This window comes from Salmo salar, chromosome ssa01 (assembly GCF_905237065.1).
Source record: "Salmo salar chromosome ssa01, Ssal_v3.1, whole genome shotgun sequence".
NCBI classification, from domain to species: domain Eukaryota; kingdom Metazoa; phylum Chordata; class Actinopteri; order Salmoniformes; family Salmonidae; genus Salmo; species Salmo salar.
In genome coordinates, this window is record NC_059442.1 from 19,979,918 (window position 1) to 19,992,593 (window position 12,676).

The 12,676-nt window shown below is 41.3% G+C and overlaps 1 protein-coding gene across 1 annotated transcript in view; it reads right to left on the minus strand.

Annotated features, from left to right (window-relative positions):
• Positions 1–12,676, minus strand: part of LOC106572928 (peroxidasin) — an 87,783-nt gene that overhangs the window by 43,078 nt on the left and 32,029 nt on the right. The window contains exons 4-5 of the mRNA XM_014147549.2: positions 3,756–3,827; positions 243–314 (exon numbers count right to left, since the gene is read on the minus strand). Coding sequence (XP_014003024.1) covers positions 243–314; positions 3,756–3,827 — 144 coding nt within the window. The remainder of the gene's footprint in view (positions 1–242; positions 315–3,755; positions 3,828–12,676) is intronic.

The following is a 12,676-nucleotide window of genomic DNA, read 5'->3' on the forward strand; positions in this document are numbered from 1 at the left end:
CTGTATACGTCTGTTCAGCATGTAAAGTCTGTTCTACACTCAGTGCCCTCTGAAATAAGTCAGCTCAGGTAGAAGACTGATGGTGACAAGCATGTACATGCCACAACAAATCATTATATAATTTGGAGAGTTGTCCTATTGTTTGTTTAAGATGCATCACTCCATCATTTAGAAAAATGAGAAGCGTAGAGAAAGAATGCCACTTGGTATAATAGAGTGAAAGGTGAAGATAGTGGACTTACAGGCGTTCAAGCTTTGGGAGGTGGGTGAAGGATTCCGGTTCTAAGGACTCGATGTTGTTGAAGTGCAGGTACCTGGAAGAGAAAAGATCATGGACACAGCACAGTATCACCAGATTAGGATTAATCATAACTCAGAACTAATAGCAAGAAGCAGCAAGGTTAGACAAATGAAATATGAACTCCAATTACTCACTGAACAGTAACTTTTAGGTTCAGTGACATATTTGCTTAATAAACAGACAAAGCAACAGTCAAAGCAAGCAAACGTTGAGCCAAGCTGCACTAATCAGCAATAAAAGACATGATGATGATCTTGTGCAATAGAGGATATAGCACCACATCCACTTACTACACTATAGGTAGACAGGTAGCCTAGCGCTTAAGAGCATTGGGCCAGTAACTGAAAGGTCACTGGTTTGAATCCCCAAATAGGCTAAGTGAAAGATCTGTCGTTGTGCCCTTGAGCGAGGCACTTGACCCTAATTGCTCCTGTAAGTTGCTCTGCATAAGAGTGTCTGCTACATGACTCAAATGTAAAATAAATGCATTAAGACTTTGGCACAGCACACAAGCTTTACTAATAGAGGCCTCAATTTGACACAGCCAAGGATCTTAGTGAAGGGTGTCTGGTTGATATCCAACCTAAGATTTCCTGCATCTCTCTAAAAGAGATAGATTTTGGGTGTTGTCTTCTCTCATCAGAGAGTAGCGGTGTTAAGGGTGGCCAGGGGATTGTCCAAGGACAACTGAACAGCCAAGAGGAATTACACAGACAACCATATTTAATCTCTGAGAGAGAGGGATAGAGAGGAAGAGAGAAAACTTGGCAACAAACATGTAGCCCTGTAATCACAGCCAGTTGATGTATGTGAGTCACAAACCAGTGATTTAACTTCAAATGTAAACATGTCTAACCTGACAGTTAAAGCACAGTGTAATAGAACAAAGCGTCACAAGACATTTCAAGCACCAAATTGAGACTTACTGTGACAAGGAACTATTGTTGATACATGTTGAAGAGGAGCCGAAACATACTTTGTGTACATTTCTACTCATGTTCTGTAGTCTCTTTGGCATTAAATTACTTTTTGGTCACAGATAGGCATGTGCGAATTTAACATATTCAACAACAAGCGAGCCAACATGCTTGTAAAAATCCTCTCATTTAAACAGCAGGGGAGCGAAGGACATTATATCTGAGACTGGCGGTACTTTAAAAAAATGTTTATTCCCTCCCAACCCAACCTTGAATAGCATATTTGAAGACCAACAGAATAGCAGAGGGCAATTAAAGTGGTTCAGAACTTGTCACTCACACATAAGACCCTTCATTACTATATCAAAACTCAAACCAGCTGCAGGGCAAAGAGCCTGGAGTTTGATTTGGTTTCGCTTCATGAATAGCCATTTGTTCAGTGGCTATGCATGTGGTTATGGAGGGACAAACAGCCACAAGGCCTTTCCCTAGGATCAACCACCACGATCGGCTGTGAGGGGGAAGATGCATGTCAGCCATTTTTCTTTTGGTGTAGTTTAGACACAAACGGCCTACATGGAGGACATGACTTTGCTAAATATAGTATCCAGTAATATCCACCCTTTTTAGACTGATGTCACTGTACCTCTGATACGATTGACATATGAAGGCAACTTGTTGTGATATATAGCTACCCAGAAGGATTAGGGTTAACCAACAATAGTAGTCTCACTGAGCGCAGCCTTTTCTAACAGTTGAAGGACTTTTTCATCTACTATTGGCTGAAAGAAGGCCATTTCAGTTCAATGACATTGGTGGTCTATGTGTGACAATAATCAGATGTTATCCTCTATACACGTTTATATACTACTCTGCATGTGTCATGTCATGACCATAGTAAGATGTTATTTTCTATGGTAGAGTAGGTCAGGGCGTGACGGGGGTGTTTTTCTATGTTTTGTATTTCTATGTTCATGTTCTAGTTTTGTATTTCTATGTTGGTTTTGTTTGGGATGATCTCCAATTAGAGGCAGCTGGTCCTCATTGTCTCTAATTGGAGATCATACTTAAGTAGGGTTTTTTTCCACCTGGGTTTGTGGGAGATTAATTTTGAGTTGTGTATGTTTCACCTCTGCGTCACGGTTTGTTGTTTTTGTCTTTCAGTTTATTTATGTATTGCATAGTTTCACTGTGTAAATAAAAATGTGGAAAGACACACACGCTGCACCTTGGTCCTCTCATTCCTACGACAACCGTGACAGCATGGACAGTTTGCTTTATTGGAAGTTTTGTATGAGCCTTGGTCATACACTCCTAACGGACACGCATCATAAAATCGTTACATCAATAAAAAGTTTCATTTTTTTTGGTTGAAATTAATCTAATTTCTGGAATGTTTTGAACATATTCAAGTCATTAAGATGACATGCAATTTGGTAAAGGAGTTATAATGATAGCATAAGGTCACAATTATATAGATTTGAGCCACCTTTTCTCATGCTGATACTGAAAGTATGTCTCACAAGCACATGTAATAACAACATGGTGACCTCTACCACTCTGCTTGGGAAATGCGTGGGGGCCATCTATGAAATAACAGAACCAGCGCATAATACAACTAGATTGACAATCACAACTAAGGTCAAAAGTGAGACAAGTAGTCAGTGTACAGTAGTCCCCACAGAGGATGTAAGACACACAAAGAAGGGCAAGCTGTGCATGGGGCAAGCAGGAGCTGGATCTGTAGTCTGAAGCACATGAAGCCAAGACCTGCTTGAGTCTGCATCTGCTTAGCTACAGTATGGCTGGGGTGAGGCAGGGCAGGGGAGGGGCAGAGCAGGGGAGGGGCAGGACTGGGGCAAGGCAGGCACAGGGCAGGGGCAAGGCAGGGGCAGGCGAGGGGCAGGGCAGGGTTGGGGCAGGGTTGAGTCAGGGCCAGAGATGGGGCAGGGTTAAGGCAGGGCCAGGGGCAGGGTTGGGGCAGGGTTGAGTCAGGGCCAGGGCAGGGCAGGGTTGGGGCAGGGTTAAGGCAGGGCCAGGGGCAGGGTTGGGGCAGAGTTGAGTCAGGGCCAGGGCAGGGCAGGGTTGGGGCAGGGCCAGGGGCAGGGATGGGGCAGGGCAGGGTTGGGGCAGGGTTAAGGCAGGGCCAGGGGCAGGGTTGGGGCAGGAGAGGGCTGGGGCATGGTTGGGGCAGAGCTGAGGCAGGGCTGGGGCAGGGCAGGGGCAAGGCAGGGGCAGGGGCAGGGCTGGTGCAGGGCTGGTGATCTCATGCTGTAGCTTTACGCATTAGGACCGGATGACACATCCGTTGTCATGACAATAAGACATGCTACTCATGCAGGGGTTCATAAGGTCAGCGCAACATACAAGGGTGAGTGTATACACGGCATGCATAGTGGCTGTATGACAGTGGGGGCTTGGGGGGGTCACAAGGAGGCGGTTTGGACAGATGGACAGATCAGATATGAAGGTGCAGAGGGGAAGGGGAGGAAGAGGTTGAGTAGGAGGAAGAGGAGGACGAGGAGGTGGTCACTTACAGTTGTTCTAGAGAGACAAGTCCCTTAAATGCTTGTCTGTCAATTGATTGGATTTCATTCTTGTACAAATAGCTGAAAGGAGAAATAATCAGTAACATTAGTCAAACACACAGCGGATCAAATTAATTCTCTCTAGTACCTAAGAAAATGACAGAATGTCTTAGTTCAATAGTTACCGTATGACAGTAAAACCAACTTAATGGGATCAATATTTTAAATACTCTGTTTTCACAATACATGAACAATAGCTACAGTATATCACTGCACGGCTGCAACTTTACCTAGATGACAAATGTAAAGCAGCTGATACACAATGTGCAGAGCTGAGCAAAATGTGAGTAATGTTTGAAAAGCACTTCATAAATAAAGTTATTGTTTGATTGTTACAAAAAGAGTCTCACATCTCAAATCACAAAGATGGTCAATGTTAATGTCAATGCATAAAAATAAAATGCTCATCATAACTTGCATAACATACATGTACAAAAATACATCACAAAAAGAAAAGTGTGTATGGAAAGAAGTCTGAACAGATAGAATATACAGTATGACAGAGGGTCGGTGGGTTCCTCAAAGTTCATTGACGTCTTCTAAAAAATATAACTGGAACACTGTAATGTTCCAGAACATTTAAAGAAAAACATCACATGACATGCCTGTGTTTTCCCTCCCTCTAACATGACAGAGAGATGTGACACTAGAATAGCAATGGCTTAGGGCAATCTTCCCTTTCTTCCTCTACTCATCTCCAGTTACTTTACATTGATGGGTAGTTGATGAGAGATTCACATGCTCTCAGCAAATATGACACAATGTGGGCCTATGGAAAAATAAACAGCTCCGCTTACTCCATCTTCCTCTATCAGAGCTCTCACATCACTCAGAGAGCATATTTTCCTTACTAAACTTTACATGTCAACAAGGATCATGAGGCAAATTGAACATACATATTGTCAAAGAGCGTTCAACTGAGTAGGCCTACAGTTATTGGTGAAACTAAAAGAATCATGCAGCGCCAAAGCGCTGTGGACTTGTTACTGAACACTATGGAGTCTAGCTGAATGTTTAGCTTATCTTGGTTTACAGGGAGTGTGTGTGGAGCGCTTCAAGTTCCTCGGTGTCCATATCACCATATCACTATCACATATCATGGTGCAAACACACCCACACAGTCATGAAGAAGGCACAATAACTTCTCTTCCCCCTCAGCAGGCTGAAAAGATTTGGCATGGGTCCTCAGATCCTCAAAAAGTTCTACAGCTGCATCATTGTGAGTATTTTGACTGGCTACATCACCACTGGTATGGCAGTTGCTTGACATCCGACTGTAAGGCGCTACAGAGGGTAGTGCATACCAGAGGAGGCTGGTGGGGGGAGCTATAGGAGGACAGGCTAATTGTTATGATTGGAATGTAATAAATGGAACGGTATCAAACATACACAACCATTCAAAAGTTTGGACCAACCTACTCATTCCAGGGTTTTTCTTTATTTGTACTATTGTCTACATTGTAGAATAATAGTGAAGACATCAACACTATGAAATAACACATATGGAATCATGTAGTAACCAAAAAAAGTGTTAAACAAATCAAAATATAATTTATATTTAAGGTTCTTCAAGGTAGCCACTCTTTGCCTTGATGACAGCTTTGCACACTCTTGGGATTCTCTCAACCAGCTTTATGAGGTAGTCATCTGGAATGCATTTCAATTAACAGGTGTGTTATGTAAAAAGTTATTTTGTGGAATTTCTTTCTTTCTTAATGTGTTTTAGCCAATCAGTTGTGTTGTGAAACGGTAGGGTTGGTATACAGAAGAAAGCCCTATTTGGTAAAATACCAAGTCCATATTATGGCAAGAACAGCTCAGATAAGCAAAGAGAAACGTCAGTCCATCATTACTTTAACCTGTTGGGGCTAGGGGGCAGTATTTGCACGGCCGGATAAAAAACGTACCCGATTTAATCTGGTTACTACTCCTGCCCTGTAACTAGAATATGACTATAAGTATTGGCTTTGGATAGAAAACACCCTAAAGTTTCTAAAACTGTTTGAATGGTGTCTGTGAGTATAACAGAACTCATTTGGCAGGCCAAAACCTGAGAAGATTCCTTACAGGAAGTGGCCTGTCTGACCATTTCTTGCCCTCCTTGATCATCTCTAACAAATACAGGGGATCTCTGGCATGACGTGACACTTCCTACGGCTCCCATGGGCTCTCAGAAGGCGGGAAAAAGCTGAACGATGTAATTCCATCCCCAGGCTGAAACACATTAGCGCGTTTGGCAAGTGCTCTATCAGAGGGCCATTAGACTGAGGCTGGTGCATGAGGGGATAGCATGCTTTTACTTTCACTCTCTTTGTAATAAAAAACGATTTCCCGGTCGGAATATTATCGCTTTTTTACGAGAAAAATGGCATAAAAATTGATTTTAAACAGCGGTTGACATGCTTCGAAGTACGGTAATGGAATATTTAGAATTTTTTTGTCACGAAATGCGCCGTGCTCGTAACCCTTCTTTACCCTTTCGGATAGTGTCTTGAACGCACGACCAAAACGCCGCTATTTGGATATAACAATGGATTATTTGGGACCAAACCAACATTTGTTATTGAAGTAGAAGTCCTGGGAGTGCATTCTGACGAAGAACACCGAAGGTAATAACATTTTTCTTATAGTAAATCTGACTTTGGTGAGTGCTAAACTTGCTGGGTGTCTAAATAGCTAGCCCTGTGATGCCGGGCTATCTACTTAGAATATTGCAAAATGTGCTTTCACCGAAAAGCTATTTTAAAATCGGACATATCGAGTGCATAGAGGAGTTCTGTATCTATAATTCTTAAAATAATTGTTATGTTTTTTGTGAACGTTTATCGTGAGTAATTTAGTAAATTCACCGGCAGTGTTCGGTCGGAATGCTAGTCACATGCTAGTCACATGCTAATGTAAAAAGCTGGTTTTTGATATAAATATGAACTTGATTGAACAAAACATGCATGTATTGTATAACATAATGTCCTAGGGTTGTCATCTGATGAAGATCATCAAAGGTTAGTGCTGCATTTAGCTGTGGTTTGGGTTTATGTGACATTATATGCTAGCTTGAAAAATGGGTGTCTGATTATTTCTGGCTGGGTACTCTGCTGACATAATCTAATGTTTTGCTTTCGTTGTAAAGCCTTTTTGAAATCGGACAGTGTGGTTAGATTAACGAGAGTCTTGTCTTTAAAATGGTGTAAAATAGTCATATGTTTGAAAAATTGAAGTTTTTGCATTTTTGAGGTATTTGAATATCGCGCCACGGGATTACACTGGCTGTTGAGTAGGTGGGACGCAAGCGTCCCACCTAGCCCATGGAGGTTAAGACATGAAGGTCAGTCAATCTGGAAAATGTCCAGAACGTTGAACGTTTCTTCAAGTGCAGTCACAAAAACCATCAAGCGCTATCATGAAACTGGCTCTCATGAGGACCGCCACAGGAAAGGAAGACCCAGAGTTACCTCTGCTGCAGAAGATAAATTCATTAGAGTTACCTGCCTCAGAAATTGCAGGCCAAATAAATGCTTCACAGAGTTCAAGAAACAGACACTTCTCAACATCAATTGTTCAATGTTGCGATCCAGAAATACTAGCAAAACACATAGCACTCAGAATTAAAAAGGTTTTACCAGGTATTGTTCATCCTGATCAGACAAGTTTTTTACATTGACAATACATTGGAGATAATATGCGACAAATACTAGAAATGATAGAACATCATGGAACCTCTGAGAAGCAAGGCCTGGTATTTATAGCAGATTTTGAAAAGGCCCATTGATAAAGTAAGACTGGATTTTATTTATAAATGCCTGGATTTTTTACATTTCGGTGATTCTCTAATAAAATGTGTAAAAGTAATGTATAGCAACCCCAGGTGTAAAACAGTAAATAGCAGCTACTTTTCAGAGAGTTTTGAGGATTTAAACAAGGGTGTCCGCCATCACCATATCTATTCGTTATGGCCATCAAAATGCTAACTATTAAAATCAGATCAAACAACAACATTAGAGGATTAGAAATCCAAGGCTTAAAAACAAAGGAGTCAATGTATGCCGATGACTCAAGTTTTATATTAAGTCTGCAAGCTAGATCCCTGCAATTTCTCATTGAAGATCCAGATAACTTATCTGGACTCTCTGGACTAAAACCTAATTATGATAAGTGTACAATATTACGTATTGGATCTTTAAAAAATACAACTTTTACATTACCATGCAGTTTACCTATAAAATGGGCTGACGGTAAAGTAGACATACTTGGTATTCATATCACAAAATATATAAATGAGCTCTCCACAATGAATTGCAATAGAAAACTTGTCAAAATAGACAAGATCCTGCAACCATGGAAAGGTAAATACCTGTTTATTTATAGAAAAATTGCCCTGATTAACTCCTTAGTCATATCTGAGTTTACTCACTTACTTATGACGCTGCCTACTCCTGATGATTCATTTTTAAAATCATATTAGCAAATATTTCACTTTATTTGGGACACTAAACCAGACAAGATAAAGCGTGCCTATTTATATAATGAATATGAATTGGGTGGGTTGAGATTATTAAATATAAAAGCACTAAACCTCTCTCTAAAAGCTTCACTTATTCATGCTTGAACCCTAAATGGTTCTCAAGTAGATTACTAAGAAAAGCTCATCCATTGTTCCAAAATGACCTTTTTGCCTTTGTGCAGATTGCCATGTCTAATTTTCAATTAATTTTCAAAGTATATATTTTTTTCAAACAAGCATTGCAGAGCTGGCTACAAATTCAATTCCACCCCCCTGAAAAGATAGAACAAATATTACAACAAATATTATGGCTGAACTCAAAGGTGCTCCTTAGCAAAAGACCTGTATTTATGGGAAAGATGTTTGAAAAGGGTATTTTGTTTTTAAATGATATTGTAAATTGGAATGGTAGAGTTATGTCTTTCATGGAGTTATCAGAATTACAACCAATTGATTCCAGCATTACCCCAAAAATGGAGCAGGCAGATGGCAGCAGGAGGAGGTAGGAAACTGGTCTGTCTGCCCAATATAAGGGACCAAAACTGGCAGAGAAATAAAAATAGCATAAATAGGAAAGTATAGCAGTTTATTTGAGGACCAAGATGTTGACAGCTGCGCCATACAGATAGCAAAATAGTTGGGAAGAGATTTTTGATTTACCGATTCCGTGAGTTGATATATAAAATGACACAAGATTCAAGACTTCGTGCCTTTCAGCTAAAATTATTATATAGAATTCTTGCCACCAACAAAATGTGGAATATTTGGGGCATATAGTCATTGAAGGATACGGAATCAATAGACCATTTATTTTGGTATTGCCCTCAGGTAGCCTGTTTCTGGTCTCAGGTTCAGGAATGTTTCACAATGCATATCATTGATCTAAAATTGACCCTAGAAATAGTACTGTTAGGAGATCTGGAGAGACCGGGTCAGTCAATTAAAATATACTAAAACTCTTAGTAAAAGTATTTATCTTCAACTCGCAATCTGAGGATTCTATTCGATTAGATAGATTGAAATTGAATGTTTACCTCACAGCATAGTTGAAAGATATATTGTGCGTAGAAATCCGAAGAGGTTGGCCAGCAGAGATGGGTGGGATGGGCTGAGGGAAGCTGAGGGTTGGGATGTGGAATTGGAGATAAGTGGGAGTAAAGTTGCTGGGCAGGGGATAGAATGATGGTCAAAGATAAAAGTAAAAAAAATAAAACAACAAAAAGTAGGTTTGAATGACACTGACGGGTAGTGTTGTTACAGCTAATGCCAATTTGCCTGAGGCTGATGCTGTGCTGGTGTTTGTACACATGCATATACACACACTCTCATTCAAATGCACAAATGTGCACATACACGGACACACACACATGTAAATAATGCAATACATGCACTCAAACATATTCAGTTGGCTTTGCTGTTATGATTTTTGTTGTCCTTGATGTCTTTTGTTTTTTGCATTGTTGTTTTCTGTTTTCCTTTGTCTTTCTCTTTTGTTTATTTTGTTGGTTGTTGGTGCATGAGGGGGAGGATCCAGGGGGTGGGGAATTCATTTTTTCTCCAGATGTTTTCTGGGGGTGGACTTTTGGGGGGGATCTTGGAGGGCTGCTGGCCTGGCGGTTGGGAGCTGTTTTTGACCTGGGAGATCTGTCAACATGCCCTTAAGCAGGGCGTTGGCCCTGGTTGCTTCTGTGTTTATATTGTATACTGCAAGTATATTGTATGTTTTAAATATTCAATGAACATTAAATAATTCAAAAAAAGGTTCTGAAGAGACTGCGTGAATCCTGCTCGGGATGTCGTCGTCACCGGCTTATTAGCTACCACTGATTCCCTTTTTTGGTTTTCCCTTTTTTTGGGTTTTGTGCACCTGTGTTTAGTTTGGGTAATTAGCGGGGCTATTTATTTTAGCTGGTCCGCTTCCGTGTTGTGCGGGATTATTTCGGTACTGACGGCTCATGTTCGTGTCGGCGCTGTTTTACGCCGTGTGTGTTTTCTCCCCTGTGTTTGGGAATATTTGTTTTATGTGTGAGTGTAAATTAAATACGCCATTACCCTGTGCTCGCTGCTTCCTGTGCCTCATTCCTTCACCACAACTACCAACCCGTTACAGTGAATCAGGCCTTCATGGTCAAATTGCTGCTAAGAAACCACTACTAAAGGATAGCAAAAATAAGAAGAGACTTGCTTGGCCCGAAAAAATACGAGCAATGGACATTAGACAGGTGGAAATCTGTCCTTTGGTCTGATGAGTCCAAATGTGAGATTTTTGCTTCCAGCCGCCGTGTCTTTGTGAGAGGCAGAGTAGGTGATTGGATAATCTCCACATGTGTGATTCCCACCGTGAAGCATGGAGGAGGAGGTGGAATTGTGTGGGGGTGCTTTGCTGGTGACACTGTTGGTGATTTATTTACAATTCAAGGCACACTTAACCAGCCTGGCTACCACAGCATTCTGCACCGACACGCCATCCCATCTGGTTTGCGCTTAGTGGGACTGTCATTTGTTTTTCAACAGGACAATGTCCCAACACACCTCCAGGGTGTGTAAGGGCTATTTGACCAAGAAGGAGAGTGATAGAGTGCTGCATCAGATGACCTGGCCTCCACAATCACCGACCTCAATCCAATTGAGATGGTTTGGGATGAGTTGGACCGCAGAGTGAAGGAAAAGCAGCCAACAAGTGCTCAGCATATGTGGGAAGTCCTTAAAGACTGTTGTAAAAACATTCCAGGTGAAGCTGGTTGAGAGAATGCCAAGAGTGTGCAAAGCTGTCATCAAGGCAAAGGGTGGCTACTTTGAAGAAGTATAATATATATATATATATATATTTTTTTTTACACTTTTTTGGTTAAAACATGATTCCACATGTGTTATTTCATAGTTTTGATGTCTTCACTATTATTCTACAATGTAGAAAATAGTACAAATAAAGAAAAACCCTTGAATGAGTAGGTGTGTCCAAACTTTTGACTGGTACTGTACGTAAATCATGTTTGACTACATTCCATTTCTCCCACCAGCCTCCTCTGGTGCGTAAGAACTAGTACATCCCTGGGGCTGAGCTCCCTGCCATCCAGGACCTCTATACCAGGTGGTGTCAGAGGAAGGCCTTAAAAATTGTCAAAGACTCAAGCCACCCAAGTCATAGACTGTTTTCTCTGCTTCCGCACCAGAGCGCCAAGTCTCGAACCAAAAGTCTCCTGAATAGGGTCTACCTCCAAGTCACAAAACTGCTGAACAGTTAATCAAATGGCTACCCGGACTATTTGCATTGACCTCCTTTCCTTTGCTTTGACTCTCTTGCACTGGACTTGACCCACACACACACACACACACACACACACACACACACACACACACACACACACACACACACACACACACACACACGACTCACACACACAAAACTTACACTCACATGCATACTGATGCCAAAGACACACACACACACACACACACACACACACACACACACACACACACACACACACACACACACACACACACACACACACACACACACACACACACACACACACACACACACACACACACACACTCACTCACACATAGACAGCCTTTCACACTCTTCACATACCCTGCTGCTACTCTATTATATATCCTGACTGCCTAGTCACCTCAACCCTACGTACTACATGTACACATTACCTAAACTACCTCATACCCCTACACAGTGACTTTGTACTGGTATTCCCTGTATATAGCCTCGTTATTGTTATTTTATTGTTACTATTTCCTTTTTTAGCACATTTCTCTTACTTTTAACTCTGCATTGTTGGGAAAGGGCTCGCAGGTAAGAATTTCACGATAAAGTCTACACCTGTTGTATTTGTCGCATGTGACGAATAGAATTTGATTTGATTCGACTTGATTTGTGTGTGAGAGATTGTGCTGAGGCCTGGAAGTGTGGGGTCTGCGTGGGAAACCGGATGGATTCGGAAGCTGTGGGGTCAACTCTCAAGGGGAAGAATAACCCCAAAGCTTCTGTGAACTCGTACTCACACAGTTCAATGAGAACTCAACTGACCGGCCATTTTGTAGAAAAAGAGGAGGAAGGGAAGCTGCTAAGGTACACAATAGTAGATTTTGGTAGACAGAAGCTGCTAAGGTACACAATAGTAGATTTTGGTAGACTGAAGCTGCTAAGGTACACAATAGTAGATTTTGGTAGACAGAAGGTTCTCTTTGGTAAAAGGGGTGAATTAGTCATCAAAAAGAAAGGAGGACCAAGGCTCTTTTCGTATAATTAATTAAAATGCCTTTATTTGTATTGCATGTTCAATGGAAACAAAGTTAAAAAATTCCTGCCATTTTACTCTGACTGTACAACCACACACGTGTTGTGAAA